This window comes from Phaethon aethereus (assembly GCF_964289735.1).
Source record: "Phaethon aethereus genome assembly, chromosome: 4".
Classification (NCBI taxonomy): Eukaryota; Metazoa; Chordata; class Aves; order Phaethontiformes; family Phaethontidae; genus Phaethon; species Phaethon aethereus.
In genome coordinates, this window is record NC_138578.1 from 19,795,270 (window position 1) to 19,815,942 (window position 20,673).

A 20,673-nucleotide genomic window follows, 5' to 3' on the forward strand; every position below is an offset into this window, starting at 1 on the left:
AACTTGTTCTCACCTGCCAGCCACAGTCATAGGGAAGGCATTCTCCTCAGCCATTATCTTCATTTTTGTCCGAGTAAAACCTGAAGCTATAGCTGTTAGCATGGATCCCAAGGTTGGGAGTTGGCAGTCCTTTCCAATTGCATTAACATAGGCCTTACTACAGCTGGGAACTGCCAGAAACTCGTCTCCCAGTACCCTGTAGCAAGCTACTGATACAGGTACATAAACCTGTGTCTTCCAATCTTCATTTACCTATAGGTATGAAGAGAGCCGGTGGATTGCGCCCTTTTCCACCCACTGCCTCTTTCAAAGGACACTCAAGCCCAGCTGCCTCTGATTTTCTTCTGGGGCCATAGAGCTAAAAAGAGGCATAGAGGAAGAGAAGCACTCGGGCTGTAGCTGTCCAGTTTGGGGAATGTCTACACTGTGAATGAAAGATACCCCAGCTTGAAATGCTGAAGAGCTTGATGATGCCTGGAGCTGGTTCTGCATGGACCAAGCCACCTCCAGAATTACCACAGCAATACTTGTAGGCTGCTGCACGCCCAACCCAGTAAAGCCTGTTTTGCCACATGGGATCTTGGCTGGGCTGCAGTGCTACAGGAACACTGAATGGACCGAGAACCTAAGCTGGTTAAGTGTGCCTGGTCCTGTGAAGTACTGCAAATTTACTCAGCCCCTGCTGGCTCCAGTGTTGTCAAAAGCTGTCCATCTTTACTCAGCATGTCCTCCTGAGTTGATACTAGCAGCTTGCCACCTCTTTCCTTGTTAGGCAAGGTTTTTAATAGCTTAGTGTGCTTTGATCTTAGGTTCTTGGCCCTGGGAAAAACAGGCCTGGCTGGCAGCACAGAAATAGATTAATAGTTCATGAACTGTTCTCTTAATGGCCTTTGGAATTGCCTCCAGAGATGCTTCGTTTCTGTTGTACTTCATACCCTGCTTACTTTCCATTATAGCCTCCTTTGATGTAGATCCTTTCAGTCAGACAGAAGAATATCAATTAAGTCAATTGTGATACATTCAGTATTAATACTAAATTATACAAGTATCTCCATTATCCACATGCACTATTAGTATTAGGACATGTCTACACATGGGAACTATGATGGAATTAGGCAGGTGTGAATTTGTAACTTTTTCACACAACTCCCTGAATAAAATCTCACTATTATACAAAGCGCACATCTGCAAGAATGCTCAGTCTAGGTTAAAAGTGACCATAGGAAGAGCTAGCACTACATTAGTCATCCTGCTCTGCTGTAGTTCAGCCCAATATAAAGAATGTGCAATTAAAAATACCAGTTATTGGCATAGCTCAGCAGTGATGAAGACCTGGAAGGCACTTTCTGTTACAAAGTATAGGGAACTGATTTGCGTGTATTTGCAACAATCACTATCATTTTAACTGAACTGTAGACTACATTTCCGCAATCGAAACCTAAAAGAAAAAAAAAATTAAAAATCAAACTAAAAAACACTCTTTTGTCCAATTTTTAAGGTTAACTGTTAAGGTCGGAAAATAACGAGAGCGCCTTTGTGACTTGAACAACAAGAGAAAATATTGGTGCTAAAAACTACTTTTGTTGGTCTCAAGCCAAGTCACCTCCTAAATACTATACAGTTAAAAAATTACAGCCATGGTCATAATAGTGCTTTAAACAGCTCATAATAGTATTTTAAACATCACAATAAAGTCCTGCTGAACACGAATCATTTTAAACCTCTTTCACATGAAGAGAATAATACACACAGATGTAGAAAGGATTTTCCATTCTTGCCTTTAGGAGATTCAGAAATGGAATTGTATTGCATATAAAGCTCATTATCCTGGATCCCTTAGGGAAAAAGGGAGGAATATATTTGCATCACGCTCATTTTTCTGGCCTCAAAAATTTTTTGCACTCTCCGTTATTATTGTCATACTAAAGAAACTTGTTTTATTACTGACAGGTTTTCTCCAGCAAAACTAGACCACCAACGCTAATTGTAAATACACACATTATGGCAGCTTCTAAAAGCCTAGTAGGGAAAGCTCCTCAGCTTCTCCCACCGCTTCCTAAACCTCTGTAGAGCTATGGCAATTTATATCAGCAGGGCATCTGCCGTATATAATTTTATTCCCTGAGAAGCACCGCTCCAGAGATGCCGAGCGACAGTCCAGGGGCCGGGCCATTAGCAGTTCCCGGAGCGAGCGCCGGTAACCCCCCGGGAACCTTCTGGGGCTCCCTGCCCCGCACGCAGCCCCGCAGCAGCGGCTTTGCTAGGCATTTCTCCACGTGAATTCTCGCTGCTAGCACACAGGACTGATAAAAGCAAGGAAGATAGTCTGTGAAACAGTTGGCCCACCTACTGGTGTCGGCCCAGAAGGTAATTTAGAGCCGAAAAAGCTCGTAAGAAATAGCGCAACATTAACTGTAGTAACCTTTTTGTAGAGACAAGCTTCCTAAAAGAATGCTCTTAACCGAGGGCAAATTGCTACCACCTACACACGGCAGTTTCAGGTATATCCACTTCCTTGTTCTCATCTCTCCCATCTGTTTCCTCTTATTTTTGCATGCCCACATCACAAGTATGTGTTCATTTCTTTTCTCCCCTCTCCCCTTCCTCCCTCCCCCATCCTTGCAGATTTGCCAGGGGCACAGGGACTCTGCAGACACTCTCCTCTTAAAGGGACAGACTGCAGAGGGAATTCAGAATGAGAAAGGAAATTAACTAGGAGGTTCACTCAGCCAGGAAGGGTTCAAGTGTACAGCAGCCAGAGGCAACTCACTGTTCTGACTGGGTTGTCAAAACCTGCAAATCGGTGTCCCTGTTTATCCAGTCTCTCCTTATCCTACCCCTGTTCTATCGCTCTGGGGATGCTATACAATAAATATTTGTTAAATATTAATTCTTTTCAGAAAATTGGGTCTTTCTCAAAAATTTTTGGACCATCACTTTAACTACTAGATCAAGTACTGCTTACAGATCTTAGAGTGGTTGTCTTAGCAAGCTCCCTTCCTCATCATTTTTATGAAAACCTAACATACCAGTTTTGCATATCATTTAACATAACATTTTACTTATTAATTTTTACATTTTGAAAACTTGCTCTACGAGATGCTGAAAGAAAAACATGTAGGAAAGGCGTTAGTAAGTTTTAGCTATTCTGCTGCACCAGAGCACACTCCAAATGTGTAGCTGGATTCTCACAGAAAGGAAGACAGCTTTTCTGAGCAAAACATCAGAACCTGACACTTAAAAAGTACAGTGAGCGTCTGCCACTATTCCAGTCTACTGTGCAAAGGCACCATCAGCCACCACAGTGCTCTGATGACGTGGCCAGATGGGACTGACAGCAGTAAGCGTGCCTCCCTCTCTTACTCTCTGTCCCCTGAGCCTGTCTCTAAGCGTGTGTGCTGTCCTGAACTTACATTTCTGAATGTAGTGTAATCATATCCTGTGACAGGACCAGAAGGTTATTAGCTCCGAGAGGATTTTTTCCACCATCTGTATTGATGAATTGTAAAAGCACCGTCTCTTGTGCGCTGTGCACGACCCAAAGAGTGACAGTGTGCATGAAGGGCTGAGCTGGAGCTGGCCAGTGAACTCCCACAACAGATTATTAATTTTGGAATTTCACAGAAACACCTGTGAGATAAAGGTGAAAGCAAATTTATTATTACATCTTTTTTCACTGATACTTGAAACTCTCTTAGAGTGTCCTCTCATAGTAGGTAACACTGTCAACTTGGCCTTAGAGCATGACTCATTCCATTACTCAGACTGGTGGTTTAAAACCAGTTGTCTCGGCTAATGCCTCAGTTTCATTCAATACCTTAATAGTAAGATTCCTGAAAAAACTACCTTCATGAGATAGCCCATGATCAACAAATGCACGAAATCCTTATAGTTCTTTTCAAAGCCTTCAAGCCCAGTCTGCTTTGACCTTAATCTCATGAGTAAGTCTTGCCCCCTTCCATCCCATCGCATGAGACGGAGCGTGGTTTTATCCTTTGGCCACTTCAATCAATCAGCACGCCCCCCCCCGTGTTGCTTCTGCCACTTAGGTCAATTCACACGCAGGCTGGACATGCAAAAGGGAACAAAGCAGCAAACTGGTTGTGGACCACGTGGAAATGGCTTCATACAGCTGAGAAGTTACAAATGTTATAAGAATAGGATTTTGTTATTTACCTCTGAACGTAAGAAACATCGATAATTTTGTACTTTTAATTTAAAGAAGCAGGACAAGAATAGGAGCAAGAAGACGACCATTAAGGACATAAATAAACTTTATCACGACAGCCTAAATGCTGATGAAACCTCATAGCAGTAGGATACTTTGGATGGATCGTGATGGGAGTAGACCTGAAGATAAGCAAAAAACCACTCTGAACTGCTTTCTTGTAGTTTGTGGGTAGACTTGGGAATAGACCAAGAACTAACCCTCAGAAAGCAATCACTGACCAAATAATCTGAGTTCAGAAACAGATGTGTACAAAGAAGCCTGTCCGTACAAAGAAGCCTGTCTAAACAAATAAAACATGCAGCACATACAAATCACTGGATGCCTCCAGTCAGTTCCTGTGAAGACCAAGGATAATCAAAATTGAACACAGAATGCTAAGGAATATAAATACCTTCTCTTCTTCCATGCGTCTGGTATAGCCTAGGGCACTGGAGGCAGATGTGGACGTGAAATTAAATTCCTATTCTTATTAATTTTGAACAAGTATCATAAATAAAATTTTATCAAGTAACTGTCATTTTTGCCAGCATATCAGCTGGTAACCTTGGTGCAGCACCTTTCCCCGCTGTCTTGCAGGCCACCTTCTGCCAGGCACACATGACTAAACTTTAGGTCCTCATTTACACAGGTGCTTGAACTAGTCTTAGGAATTGTGTATTCCTTTAAATTTTAAGAGTTGTTCTCTTAGAGTTTGAATGACATAGGAACTGCTAGAGGTAATGATAATAAGAAAATTGGCTTACTCTGAGTGAGAAAGCAGGACTTTCTCCACCTCAGGATACTGCTGCAGGAATTACTGTATACGTCTAGTGTAAAAATATGAATTCCAGTTAAGAAAATACTTATCTCAGAGACTTTGCTGTCATGTCAACAGGTGTCAGATACTGCTTAAATTGTGAGTTGACTTTGAGGCCTACTGCGTCAGATATCAAGGTCTCTCTCATTCAATTTAAAAATCAGCATTAACATAGTATCTGTTCCCTTCTGCCGCCATTGTGGGGACAACTTGTGATTGCTGCTAACTGATATAAAACATGCCCCTTCCTACTGCCTTGATTGCTTCCTGTCTGACTTTTTCTGATTTACACACAGACTGGATGTGCACTAGACATGTTCACAGTAATTAGTACAATAGGTACCCTGGCTGGAGACTCCAAACTCACCAGACATAAATAATGCATTCACAAGCACCATGTGTAATGCTCCACTGTAAGTTAATATTTCTCTGAAATGTAAACCTGATGTTTGCTTCCCAGTATAATTCCCACATCTAATTAATACTTGTCTAATATACATGCTATAACCAAGAATGTTCTTTGAGGCTACCTTAATCGTTCTTTCTCAATTGGAATTAAAAAATAATTGCAATATATTTAAGAGACACTAGAGGGAAGCCAAGGCATCTCAACAACCCTCTCAAATAATACATCTTGCAGTCCTAAACACAAAGTTAAAAAAAAAATCCTTAACATGATGTAGAAAATATCAGTTATACTTACTACATGTAAAGATGCCAAACAATTTATTAATTTACAGCACGGCTTTGCTGTTTCTTTTTACTGGCATTCTGCATGCTGTTAGGCTGCGGGCAGCTCCCCGTAGGTGTTCCCTTGGTGATGCTGAGAGCCTGTGAACTTTCACAGTTGTAACACTTGACAGTAATCTCATGAAGCATTCAGACAGTATGGTAACTTGCCAATACACAATGTAAATATGGGTCGTGAATATCTTGTGTTTTCTTCCTTATTTGCTCTTTGTTACACAATTGTGTAAGTTCTGGTAACTTCTACTCTGGACATATTTTTTTGTTATTTTTTTCAGCACCCGTCACACTGACAAGGCTATCAGGATGTCTAGTTCATGCCCTCTGTGTGTCCTTTCACCAGTGTTACAAAAAAGGACTCACTTTCAGCCAGAGTACAGAGGTAAGGCAGATGCAAATATGGTCAGAACAACTTGTTTATATTCCTGCTCTAAGCTGCAGTGATCAGGCACAGGGCTTCTCTTGTACCCCAAAAAGCTCTGGTCATGTGATTGACTTTCCCTCAAGGTCCTCTTTCCCCTCTCCCAACTTTTTCCATTGCCACCCACATTTGCTCCAAAACAAGCAGCTGTCCACCCTTTTGCCAACTGTCCCCAATTTGGCTGACTTGATATCCTCATTTGTTTTTTTACGATACGGGTGCCCTGGTACTTTCTACCCTGGCCATCAATTCTGTTAAATTAGTACCACTTTATTTTGCCCGTAGCGTGCTGCTGTTTTTCATCCTGCTGTCTTTTTAGAAGCGACGCAAATCAGGGTTAACGATCAGCATATCGACCTTAACATATCTGTTTATCTTCACTCCCCAGAAAGAGGGGTAACAAAAAGAAAAAACCAAAACCAAAAAACATTTGATATACAAAGTAAGCTGATGGTAACACAATGCCAAAAATAGCTTATTATGTTAAGTGCAAGGGAGAAAAGCCTCGATATAAAGCTTGATTGCAACAACATTTCAATTTACCAGTTTAAATACAAGACTTGCATTAAAATATTTCTTGAGATACATCTCTTACTCTTAAGGATTTTTTTTTTAAATTTATATACACATATCCAGTTGTAACACTTGACAGTAGTCTCATGAAGCATTCAAAGAGTACAACTTGATAAGTACACACTGTAAATATGAGTGGTTAATGTCTGTACGATTTCTTCCTTCAAGGGTTTATAACATTATGTTGAGTACTAGCCTCAGACAGGTGACCAGCCACCTGATACAGTATAATACCCCCAAGCCCTTCCCCAAAGTCCCACAGTCCATTCTTCCAATGCTCACTGGATCCAGATGGTGTTGCCTCTTTCTGGTCTGCGAGACTCCACTGTCAGTTCTCCAAAAGTGGAGAAAAACTGCTCCATTTCCTTCTGCAACATATCATTCCTCTTCTCTGCATCTTCCTTGGCCCGTTCTGCATTACGCATTTTGATTTCTACCATTGTGAACTTCTTCCGCTCTTGATCCAGTTCTTCATGCAGAGCCATCATTTCTGTCTCCAGGGTCAGATTTCTCTGCTCCAAGCTACAAAAATGAAATAAAAGTAGACAGCTCCTGAGTAGCCCTCCTCACTCCCTTCAACAGAAATGCACACTACCAACAAATTCATATATGTGTCTTTTCATTTATAAAGCTTAGACTGAATTTTTGAGAGGTGTATCTACAAATCATAACTTCATCAATGAACCATTCTCATAAGGCAATCTCTTCAGTAGCTCATTTAGAAAATGCCTAATAACAGCCACTGGCAAGGTGCACAGTAGCAAACAGCTCCACTTAATTCTCCAGGAATAGGCTAAGTATTCCTCTTACTTCTGGAACTATTGACACTCAGCTCCTGCTGCAGTTGCACTAGTGTCACTTACAAGGTCAGAGTAATGCCCTGAATGCCTTTGTTTCACTGCTAATCTCCTTTCTTCAGCCTATTTATCTGCTGTATCTAATTGACATATAGATTGACAATTTAAAAAAACCTGCAATCAACATGTTTTTTGCCTAAAAAACTGACCCTATTTCAGATCTAGCTTTCCAATGAAAAGCATCTGAAATCCCAGTGGTACTAAATACACAATCATCATGCGTATTAAACATTAGAAGTGCTCTACTGCACTGCATACTATGCTGAAAACAGTGATGTGGGCGAAAGACTGCAATATTCTGTACGCTGTACTTTCACTGGCAGCTGCTGTTACCAGTAGCTCTGATCCAGTAGCTCTGTGATCCAGCTATGACTTGCAGTGCCAGAGGTGCCCCTTGCAGTGCAAAGGGCTGTTGTGCAAGAGATTAGAGGACAAGTCCTGAACAGCTTTACTGAAGAACCTTTATTACAAAGAGAACGCATTCAGACCTGCACTACTGTGTGCACTAGTTAATGCTAAGGCCAGACTTTGAGGTTATTCACTGATCATTATGGCCACCCACCCTAGCAACCTTGTTATGTGCGAGAAGAGTCCACACTATATGTAGACAGAGACATGGCTCTCCCTTGCCTTCTTTAACAGATCCAAGCTGTGAAGGAAAGGTTCAGGCAAAGCAGCAGTGCGGAGATAGGACCATGAGCAGAGGGAACTCCCACATGCAGCACAGTCTCAACAGGAATGAAGACTCTGGAAAGGAGTTCCAGAAGTCTCCCAGTCCCAAAAACTACAGGTGTAATAAGCCATAGCACTGCTTTCACTGAAAGGTGATGCCCATTTGCCCTTCTCAGTCTCTGGAGAACAGGCATCAACTAATGAAGACCTTATGAGAGCCTACTGATTTTGTTAATTAGATTCTACACAAACTCACAAGGTTCTGGCTTTATTTTTTATGCCAATAGCATAGCATATTACAACCACAGAAAGCAACTGCTCTGAAACAAACCCCTTTGGATCATGGTACCACAAAAGCAAAGTACGTTAACACTGAAAGATGCGAAACTCGGTGGCAAGCACTCAGTGGCTGCAGCAAGTGCAGATTGCTAGCAAGTCACGAGAGGGAAATGGCTGCAGCTAGTGCAGATTGCTAGCAAGTCACGAGAGGGAAAACTTGGATTTACTCTGCAAGAGGCAGTCAGATGGTAGAGCCAACCCGTCTTACCTTTTTATCCTTGTCTCATACTCTAGTTTTTGCTTGGCCATCTCTTGCTTCAAGCTGGACACCAGGCTTTGCAAAGCACTGTGATTGTTAGTACTGTTGACCACAAACGTTTCACTGTTATCACTGCTGCTGGTGGCTCGGCTGCTATGGCCCCCTGCACTCCTTCTGTCACTTTTGTTTTCATAGTCACATGGGTTAGAGAGGTCTTCATGTGGTGGTCCATCCAGCACAGAGTCTTCAAAGTTACCTGCATAAAAGTCCTGCTCAGGGCAGGTGGTGGTGGATGAACGACAGGAGTTGGAGTGCTCAGGGAGGGATATTTCGCAAGAGGATGTTGACCAAGTGGCACTGTCCACACTCTGTTTGTCATCAGAGTTCACCATAGAGAACTGCTGGTGGACATTGTCGTAGGTGGAAAGCCTGTTGTGCTGGCCTGACTCACTCACTGATTCCTTCTGCTTGTTGTCCCTCAGTGTGACGTAGCCATTGGGCACCCAGCCTGGGGTCCGGCTGTTGAGGGTGTTGCTGTGACTGTCTGTGCTAGAAACACCCATCCGCACACCTCCGTTCTGCATGCTGTGTGTGCCCATCTTAGTTACCGGTCCTTTCAGGGATGACGTTCTCCTGGTTTGCAGGGTACAGTTTGGTAAGGTCTGGCTCTTCTCAGGACCCTCCACTGAGCTGCTGAAGGACCCGTTGGTGACTATGCCACTGCCTTTATTAAAAGCAGGATTTTTTTTCACCATGAGTGGTGGGCTTCTGGTGACATCTAGTTTCTGGATGCTGTTCCTGGGGCTATTTGTCTTGCTGCCTGGCAGAGCCGTTGGAGACTCACTGTCCATGCTTCCCCTTTGCGGAGATTCGGGTTTGTCCCAAGAGCAGCGCCTCACTGCTGTCTCCTTGGTGTTGTTGTTCTCTTTGTTCTGTAGCTGCCCCACAATCGCTTTCTTTGGCATTTCATTGTTGTTGTTGCATACCTCGGGTCCCATCTGACAGTCTGCATCTTTGGGAAACAGCTCTTCATGTTTGCTAATCATCACTGACATTAGCTGCTGGACTACTACTGTACCTGAAAGGAGACATCAAGCATATGGTCATTAATGGTCTATTTTGTTTAGGGCATAAATATATTTTATCCATCAGATTCCACAAATACTTAATAAACATTTATCTTATACGAACATTGACGCAATGTGTCCATCTGTGTAACACCCTGAATGTTTAACACACCTGAAGTGCCTCTGGCTACCATGCCAGATCAGCACCACCTCTTCCTTCCATCAAACCGAGCCAAGCCAGCAGGCCTCACAGACCCCATAAGAAAAAAGCTGTTACCGTGACAGTAACTGCACCCCAGGAAGACAACAGAAGGAGATAATGAGTAGCAAAGGATAACATCATTGTAAGTGATGTGTTTCAACTCAATGTGGCGATCATTTTTAAAACCAGTCTTATTCTGGCATAGCACTTGCATTCGGTAGTTTAACAGAAAACGGGCAGTCAAGGGATTTGCATTGCTGGAGCACAGATGTTTTGGTCTTTTGGAGCAAAACAGGGCAGTAATATGACAGAATTAATTTAATGTGAATGCCCTTAACTGCTCCATGGTGAGACTATATGCAACCCGGAAACTATGCCACATTACAGCACAGTATGGAACTAATTCAGGACCACAGCTTGCTATTTGCTGTAATAAATGGCTACCTTTCCTCTTAAAGAACAACCCCTTGGTGTGTACACCACTCAACGGCACTGTAATTCACACACTAGCATTTATAACTGGACTTGGGGTAATAAAGATATGCAACTCTATTTTGTTAAGCAGACCCTCATTAAGGATTATTAAGAATATTTCAGGAACAAGGTCAAGGTAGTTATAACAACCATCCCATTTGTAAGCTCCTAGAGAGCTTTCAGAGGCATGCTGTGCTCTTCTAATCAAGAACTTCCCACTGTACGATATCATTTCACATCTACTCCTTTGTAATATTCTGAACCTTTATACCCCAGCTTTTTAGAATACAACTACTAAGAGCCAATTCAATGTGGGTACTTCGACAACTTTTTTTTTTAGTGTTCTTCTTTGTTTGTTTGTTTGTTTGTTTGTTTACTAAGGCAGAATCATACAATGGAACTATGCGGCAGGAAGATTCACTTAGTTACTCCCATGGCACATTTAGCTGTATTCCTTCTGAACATTAGCTGTTACGTGCAGAATTTTACTACAAACATTGCACTGTACTCAGGCAACTTTTACCACTGTTTGACAGGAAAAAACTGCCCCATGACTGGAATTCTGGAAAATCTCTCTTGACTCAAACAAGAACAACTCCTCATCCTCATTATACAGGTATGGTTACCCGTAGCTGCATGTTTGACTTTGAACGACTGTACAAGAAAAGCACTCACTATCTTCCAAAAAGCAAAGAGCAATGAAGAAGGGTGGCCGTGAGCACCAGTTGATGTACGGTCTTTGTTAAAAATTCCTATACATTTAACTAAGCATAGCCCACCTGCAAATCAGCATTGTCTCACATCAAATCTTAAATTTATGCTTAAAGAGAAGTCATACATCTATTTAATCAAACCTGTTTCTCATTACTTTTAAAACATATGTATTTCCCTTCAATGAGTGTAGTATCCATGCCATTTTCTACAGCAGCCACCATCATTTTAGTGCTAGGGCTGTTGATAAACAGGCTGGAGAGTTGCTTTCAAGAACTGGAAAAACATTCTTTTCCTTTTCCACTCGGTTTAAAAAAAAAAAAAGTAAAATAAAACTTTCTTGCTCAAAGTTTCAAAAACAAAAAACCCCACAAACTTTAGTCAGAAGCCAGTTCTGGAAACATATAAACTTAGAAGACAGTATTCAGTTCGCGTGGGCAGGGCATGCAGGGAAGGCGTGCGGGCAGGGCGCAGTGTCCCCCCCGGCACTAGAGGTTCTCTGACAAGCGGCCATCGTCCTCCCAGAGGAGGCTCAGCCATGGTTGCCACTCGGCTGAAAACCGTGGCCAGAAAGAGTGCGGTGACACAGATGGAGCTCCCGCTCAGGCACGTGGCTGCCCAAGTGTCCAGCTGCAGGCAGTGCCTGAGCCTGTTGGTTGTCCCAGAGACCAGCGGAGACACCACCTGCATGTGGTGCAACCAGGTGAGTGACCTGCTCGGCCTGGTGGCAGAGCTGAGAGAGGCTGTGGAGAGGCTGAGGAGCATCAGGGAGTGTGAGAGGGAGATGGAATGGTGGAGCCGCACCTGGCCGTCCCTGGGGCAGCGGCATCTGGTGGAGGCTCCACAAGCAGCAGGGGATCCCCTGCCCTCTTGCTGCCAGGCAGAAGAAGGGGGCCTAAGAGATGAGGGGAAATGGAAGCAGGTCCCTGCTCGGAGAGGCCGGCAAATCCCCTCCCGGCCTCCCTCACCGTCCCAGCTGCCCTTGCACAACAGGTATGGGGCTCTGGAATGTGAGGGACAGGAACATGAGGACCCTGACGAAGGTCCATCCAAGGGGGTGCCTAGGGTGAGTCAGCCAGCCCCACGCATCAAGACTTTCTCTGTTAAGAAAAAAAGGAGGGTAATTGTCATAGATGACTCCCTTCTGAGGGGTACAGAGGGCCCAATATGTCGACCAGACCCAACCCACAGGGAAGTCTGCTGCCTCCCTGGGGCCCGGGTGAGAGATGTCACAGGAAACTCCCTGGTCTGGTTAGGCCCACTGATTACTACCCACTGTTGGTCATGCAGGTTGGCAATGATGAGGTTGCGCTAAGAAGCCCGAAGGCAGTCAAAAAGGACTTGAGAGCACTGGGGCGACTGGTCGATGGATAGTGTTTTCATCAATCCCTTCAGTGACAGAGAAGAACACTGAAAGGAACAGGAAAGCACATCTTGATCAACACATGGCTCAGGGGCTGGTGCCGTCGTCAGAATTTTGGGTTTTTTGACCACGGGGCGGTTTACACGGCACCGGGCCTCCTCGCAGCAGATGGAGTGCAACTGACGCCAAGGGGCAAAAGGATTCTGGCTCATGAGCTGGCAGGCCTCATTGAGAGGGCTTTAAACTAGATTTGAAGGGGGGAGGGGATAAAACCGGGCTCACTAGAGTTGAACCTAGGGGTGGCATGCCGGAGTTGGGCGTGAAATCGATAGCCCAGCTCAAGTGCTCATCCACACCAATGCACGCAGCATGGGCACCAAACAGGAGGAGCTGGAAGCCATTGTGCGGCAGGACAGCTATGACAGTCACCATCACAGAAACATGGTGGGATGCTTCTCATGACTGGAGTGCTGCAATGGATGGCTATAAGCTCTTCCAAAGGGACAGGCAAGGAAGGAGAGGTGGTGGGGTGGCTCTGTATGTTAGGGAGTGTTTTGACTGTATAGAAATCAATGACTGTGAAGACCAAGTAGAGTGCTTATGGGTAAGGATGAGGGGGAAGGCCAATGAGGCAGATATCTTGCTGGGAGTCTGTTACAGACCACCCAACCAGGACGAAGAGACAAATGAGACATTCTATAAGCAACTGGCAGAAGTCTCGCTGGCCCTTGTTCTTGTAGGGGACTTCAATCTACCGGACATCTGCTGGAAGTGTAACACGGCAGAGAAGAAACAATCTGGGAGGTTCCTGGAGTGTGTGGAGGATAACTTCCTGACACAGCTGGTGATTGAGCCCACCAGGGGAGGTGCCTGGCTTGACCTGCTGTTTACAAACAGGGAAGGACTGGTGGGAGATGTGGTGGTCGGAGGCTGTCTTGGGCTTAGCGACCATGACGTGATAGAATTCTCAATTGTGAGCCAAGTAAGAAGAGGGGTCAGCAAAACTGCCACCATGGAGTTCCGGAGGGCAGACTTTGGCCTGTTCAGGTCACTGGTTGAGAGAGTCCCTTGGGAGACAATCCTGAGGGGCAAAAGGGACCAGGAAGGCTGGACAGTCTTCAAGAAGGAAATCTTAAAGGCGCAGGAGCAGGCGGTCCCCATGTGCTTGCTGTAAGAAGAGCTGGCGGGGAAGACGACTGGCCTGGCTGAACAGGGAGATTTTGCTGGGACTCAGGGAAAAGAGGAGAGTTTATCACCTCTGGAAGAAGGGGCAGGCAACTCACGAAGAGTACAAGGAACTCGTTAGGTCAAGTAGAGGCAAAATTAGAAAGGCAAAAGCCCAGCTAGAACTCAATCTGGCCACAGTCGTAAAGGATAACAAAAAATGCTTCTACAAATATATTAACAACAAAAAGAGATCCAAGGAGACTCTCCATCCTTTTACTGGATATGGCGGGGAACATTGTCACCAAGGATGAGGACAAGCTGAGGTACTTAATGCTTTCTTTGCCTCAGTCTTTAATAGCCAGACCAGGTATCTGCAGGGTATTCAGCCCCCTGAGCTGGAAGACGGGGATGGAGAGCACAATAAACTCCTCATAATCCAGCAGGAAACAGTTAAGGACCTGTTAAGCCACCTGGACACCCACAAGTCTCTGGGGCCTGATGGAATCCCCCCAAGAGTACTGAGAGAGCTGGCAGAGGAGCTTGCCAAGCCACTCTCCATCATTTATCAGCAGTCCCGCTTAACAGGGGAGGTCCCAGACGACTGGAGGCTTGCCAATGTGACACCCATCTACAAGAAAGGCTGGAAGGAGGATCCTGGGAACTACAGGCCTGTCAGCCTGACCTCCGTACCAGGGAAGATCATGGAGCGGTTCATCTTGAGGGCGCTCACAGGGCATGTGCAGGACAACCAAGGGATCAGGCCCAGCCAGCATGGGTTCATGAAAGGCAGGTCCTGCTTGACCAACCTGATTTCCTTCTATGACCAGGGGACCCGCCTAGTGGATGAGGGAAAGGCTGTGGACGTTGTCTACCTGGACTTTAGTAAAGCCTTTGACACCGTCTCCCACAGCATTCTCCTGGAGAAACTGCCAGCTCATGGCTTAGACAGGTTTACTCTTTGCTGGGTAAAGAACTGGCTGGATGGCTGAGCCCAGAGAGTTGTGGTGAATGGCGTTAAATCCAGCTGGTGGCCGGTCACAAGCGGTGTTCCCCAGGGCTCGGTTCTGGGGCCAGTCTTACTCAATATCTTTATTGATGATCTGGATGAGGGGATTGAATGCTCCCTCAGTAAGTTTGCAGACGACACCAAGCTGGGTGGGAGTGTTGATCTGCTGGAGGGTAGAAGGGCTCTGCAGAGGGATCTGGACAGGCTGGATCGATGGGCAGAGGTCAACTGTATGAGGTTTAATAAGGCCAAGTGCCGGGTCCTGCACTTGGGTCACAACAGCCCAATGCAATGCTACAGGCTTGGGGAAGAGTGCTGGAGAGCTGCCCGGTGGAAAGGGACCTGGGGGTGCTGGTTGACAGCCAGCTGAATATGAGCCGGCAGTGTGCCCAGGTGGCCAAGAAGGCCAACAGCGTCCTGGCCTGTATCAGGAATAGTGTGGCCAGCAGGAGTAGGGAAGTGATCGTGCCCCTGGACTCGGCCCTGGTGAAGCCGCACCTCGAATCTTGTGTTCAGTTTTGGGCCCCTCCCTACATGAAGGATGCTGAGGTGATTAAGCACATCCAGAGAAGGGCAACGAAGCTGGTGAGGGGTCTGGAGAACAAGTCTTATGAGGAGCGGCTGAGGGAACTGGGGTTGTTCAGTCTGGAGAAGAGGAGGCTGAGGGGAGACCTTATCACTCTCTACAACTACCTGAAAGGGGGTTGTGGCAACAAGGGTGTTGGTCTCTTCTCCCAATTAACTAGTGATAGGACGAGAGGAAATGGCCTCAAGTTGTGCCAGGGGAGGTTTAGATTGGATATTAGGAAAAAATTTCTTCACCGAGAGGGTGGTCAAGCATTGGAACAGGCTGCCCAGGGAGGTGGTGGAGGCACCATCTCTGGAAGTGTTCAAAAAATGTGTGTATGTGGCGCTTCAGGACATGGTTTAGGGGACACGGTGGCGCTGGATTAATGGTTGGACTTGATGATCTTGAAGTTCCTTTCCAACCTTAGTGATTCTGTGATTTTATGACTAACTCCTCCCTCCCCAGCCCAAATTGCCATTCATCTCCCCTGCCCCAGATGAGCTGAAGACACATGGTATCCCATCAGTAAATGTCATCCTGTGAGATACTGTTCTCATGGACTTCGGTGGTATACATCAGCTCTGTGACATCTCTCTCCAGTTCCAATCTACTGAACAATTTGAAGTACTTTTTATACTATTTAATGCAAAAGCATGGGAAAAAAGGTAGTTTGCTGCCTGACCAAGAGAAATAGTCACAGCAGTTATCTACCAGGCTGCTAAGCCCTACAGAAATGTCAGGGTAAGAGAAGCTACTATTCCAGCCAGCCTGGCAGTTTTGTAGGTACAAAGAAGCAGGTTGAAAGTGAAGTGATAGGCAGCATGCACGCACACACAAAAAGTGTAACTCCTGTGAGAGACACGACAAGACAGCTGAAGAGGAAGGAAACAAAGCAGGAAAGACTATTGTTTTTCACTCAAAATACCATGGGTAAATGATGTATGATGCGTAAACTAGGACTTCAGAGACACAGCGAAGCTTATCTCTGCACCCTCACATCAGATAGTCACAGTGCATTTGAGACAAGTACGTATGGAAACCAGAAGGAAGCCACAAATGCAGATTTAAGGGTATTTGAAGCTGCACAGGTTTGATGATACTCATGCACAGTCATAATAGACATGCATGTAAATAGAACATCTGCTCTTGCAAACCCTTCTGAATCAAATGCATGATCAAACCATTCTCTGTGACAATGAGAATCCAGACATTAAAGTGAAGATGATTATCAAAAACCTTTTCCATGTTAGAAGGTTTTCTGGCTTGTCTGAGAGCTACTGCTCAGACAGCTAACCCTGGGTATTCACTGCTTTCATCCTTGATTTGGAAATGCCATGTTTCTGTTCACAACAACACAGTTGTGTTAAAATTAAAAGGAAGAAGGAGGAAACATAAGACTTCAGAAGAGTATATGGGGAATTGTACCTGGGGAAGAGAGAAAGCATCAAACTCATAGAAAAAGAATAAATCCACACGCTCTCAAATAAACTATGAACACTACATTTTTGAGCTTTGGTAAAATTTTCAGTGCAGGGTCTGTGTACAGCCCTAAATTCTGAGAAAGTTAAGTAAATGCTACATACTAAGAAAAAGATTTGGATGGAGAAAAGGCATCATGTACTTTACAGAGAATTAAAGTCACAAGGATTAAGCCTAGGAGGAAATTATAGGAGGAGATCGTCATTGCCATATTTTTGTCTTAATCACAGCAAAATGCTACAAGCTGGACATTGCTGTAAATAACAGAATGCAGCTGACAATTTCATCACTGTTGTGCAAGAAGGCATGTAACACACCACTGCCTTGTGGAGGACTCTACATTGGTCACCGCAGTATGAACCTGTACTAACTTTTTCTCATCCTTAAGAACTGCAGGTAAAATACTAACTGCACTCCAACCACATGTGCTGACTAAGAACATACCATATTTGCAGCAAGTTTTGAAAGAAAATGTACATTTCTAGTGAAGTTGCCAGGGTAGCACAATCTCATGCAAAGTCCGTTTGCAATGCTGCACATTTCAGTCACTTTTATAGTAACCTGCAAGATTTAACCCAGGAGTTCATTCAGGTTGAAGAATTCTGTGCCTATAAAACAGATATATGGAACTTACTCCACATATTACACAGACTGGTATGTACTGTTAATAAGCCTAAAGACATTCCTTCTTTCTACTACAAGTTATGTACAGTAAGCTCACCCTCCATGATAGTCAGAGGATCTTCCACTTTGGGGCGAAGGATGTTGGGGCCAAAAACGGTAGCCAGATTTTGCACACTCATTTTGTTTATGCCTGAATAAGACTGGACTTCATCAAGGAATCTGTGGGGAAGAAAGAGGCCTTTAATTTAAGGAAATTAAAAAAAAAAAAAGTCAAAGCATGTGATGGTTTCTTAATATAGTTCAAATATTTCATTCCAAATCCTCATGGAATATCTTGAAAGCTCAAAGCTGTTCCCACTTTCTTGAGATTTTTTTCAAAATGATACATTGATAACAAAAATTTGAATCTCAATCTGGACTGACTACAAGATAACTCTGTTGAAGATGGTAACTCAGCATAATTAATCCAACTACTTGGCTCATAAAATATCCTCAAAATGCAAACTGTCAATTAAAAAAAAAGCTTACATTCTTTTAAAAACTTTTTTTATGCTGGGAACTTCCTATAAGTTCACAAATTGCAACTGTGTAAGACATGTTTTTTAAGATCTTAGATGTAGCCACAAAACTATTCTGTATGTTGAAAGATAAACACAGTTTTCAAGGATACCATGCTTCAGGAGTGCACAGCCAAGGCCAGTAACTGCAGTTAGAAATGGGAAAACCAGGGCCCTATTGAGAAAACAGAATGTATTAACTTCTATCTTCTTGTGTTTCTTCCTGAGTATGGCCTGCTTATGAAAGGAAAGTCGTAAATGTGCACCTTGATAGAGCAAATTAGTAATTGGTCATGCAGTAATTTTTAGTGCATTCACTTAAGTTCACCAATCCTCCGACTGTGAGTGATGCTTTTCCTTTAGGGCACATACACAGACAGGTTTGTCTGTCAGCTGACAGTTATAAATACCATTGCGATAGTCTTGCAAGAGCACTTACCTACAGATATATTTCAGCAGATTATAATTGACAGCTGGCAGGCTCTTCACTTGCTTCACCAGTTCTTTCAGGCCCTTTAAGTGGTTTAAGGGGGGGGGGAGAGTGGTGAGGCACAGTATTTTACCAGCGATTCAAAAACATGTCAGCAATTCCAATCAGAAGACAATAAATACATCACTGAAACTGCAGTGTTAAATGCTATATACAAGTTACCATCAGGAAAGGCTTGTAGAACCCATTTTGGATGGGGAAAGCTGTGTTTGTCTAACAAGGAGTAGCTCTGGATAAAAACAAACAAGTAAATAAATAACTTGGTTTCATCCTGTCTTTCGCTTCTCTTTCACTCTTTCTTTTTTGGACCAGCAGCTCTGTTCCTCCTCCTGCTGATAACAAGGCTGAGGCTTCCAGGAACAGTTCCAGTTTGAACTAGTTGGCATTTTCGGCTGAGAAACTATTTGAGTATTGTATCCAGTTCTGGTCCACACTAGATTCAGACCAATAAACAGTTATTTCAGTTTGTGCCCACCCTGGGAATGGGACAAGCAGAATATCACACACTAATTTCTGTGCCCTGTGGAAACAGACTCTCGCTACGCTCTTTACCAACTAGTGCCTTTACCCTCTTTTTCAGTATGCTTTTTGCCACCATCAGTGGGGTTTTGATTACAGTATGTTACGAAAACAAATTCAAATAAAAATGAGCGGACCATGAGAGTGCACAAGTTTGCTTGTTGTGGGCTAAGAAAGGAAACAAGATGCACAACTCTCTCCCTTAACAGTGACTGTACTTTTAACTTCTGCATGGAGAAAGATCAACTGAAAATCTAGTGAGACAACCTTACCGCTGGACTGCTAAGCCACTATAAAGAGGACTGAGGTGGCTCATCACCTATAGTACTGAATGTTCACAAACTGCCAGCACCAACTCCAGCACCAAAAGGCCACTGTAATTTGAATCTTGCTTTCAAAATTAATTTAATAAAGTGTTTCATGGCGTATTTGCAGAGGAACTACATAAATACACTCTGGACTAAGCCAATATAAAATGACTAAAAGTTTAATCTGAAAATGAATATCACTGCAAGTACAAACTGCATGGTGCCTAACTGCAGAGCTGTCAGGTGGCTTTACATTGGGAGCTATCAATGGTTAGAGACACACGCAACACACACAAGCAAATAGCTGCAAATTTAGCTCTGAGGATCCCCTGCCATAACTTGTGCAAAGAGCAGCTCAAATTAAAACCAGCTGAACAGCCCACTCCCACTTTTTGCAAGCAGCTGGCAAAATTTTGCACCTTGTAGCAAGCTGTAAAGGACAACGAAAAAACCAGTCTGATTTCATTGGGTGTAAGAGATTATGACCATAAAAGATAGTTTGCCACAGATCTTTCTCTCTCTCCCCATTCCATCAGATGGGAACAACTACCACCTCTGCTGTTGGTAGTCATCAACTGAAGGCTCAGAAAGGAGACAGTCTCTCAGTTAGAAAAGAGGGGCTCCTACTCATCTTAATTAGAAGATTAGGTAGGAGGGGTTCCAATTGTAGCAGGATTTGAAATGTCAAAAAGGAATTAAACAGAAATAACCACCTTAGAAAGTTAGGTTAGATTGAAATCAACAGAATGAGCCTGTTTGTATTTACTTTGAAAAAAAAAATATCAGGGTTGACCTCATTACCCATAAGCACACAGAACAATGTAAAAACAAGCACTTAGTTTCTTGTATCTTCAGACTAACATATAGTAGACCCACACCACTGCAGGGCACATATTGTCAGTCAGAGCCCTTATTTTGCTATCTGTGTCACACTGTTTTAAAAGTCCGGAAGGTGGCCTGCTTCCACCTTTTTGAGACCTTCTGATGATAGGCAATGAATAGAGTCTGTTGGCCTTCAATTGAAAGTCAGTGAAAGTTGGCATCCTGACACTTAGAAAAAGATGACCCCGATCTAATGGCAAGAGTTGGACAGCAACTACTAAGACCCTTCCTTTTACAGTTCAGAATGATAATCCAGGAAAATGTAAGTCTCTTCCATGCAAAATGGAAGCTATTGACCACAATAATGTTCACTTGAACTGGACTCAGCGACATGCAATAAATACATCTAAAGTTGTGCTATGCACTTTCATCTATACTTCCAAATGGCCTAGGTGGCTACGAAAATATGAACAATTTTCAT

General features: G+C 43.9%; 1 protein-coding gene across 2 annotated transcripts in view; it reads right to left on the minus strand.

Annotated features, from left to right (window-relative positions):
• Window positions 1-7,046: 7,046 nt before the first annotated feature.
• Window positions 7,047-20,673, minus strand: part of ARHGAP24 (Rho GTPase activating protein 24) — a gene marked incomplete at both ends in the record, with an annotated part of 185,613 nt that continues 171,986 nt past the window's right edge. For both annotated transcript variants that reach the window (XM_081999362.1, XM_081999363.1), the window contains 4 exons: window positions 7,047-7,290; window positions 8,845-9,913; window positions 17,594-17,715; window positions 18,493-18,566. In XM_081999362.1, coding sequence (XP_081855488.1) covers window positions 7,047-7,290; window positions 8,845-9,913; window positions 17,594-17,715; window positions 18,493-18,566 — 1,509 coding nt within the window. The remainder of the gene's footprint in view (window positions 7,291-8,844; window positions 9,914-17,593; window positions 17,716-18,492; window positions 18,567-20,673) is intronic.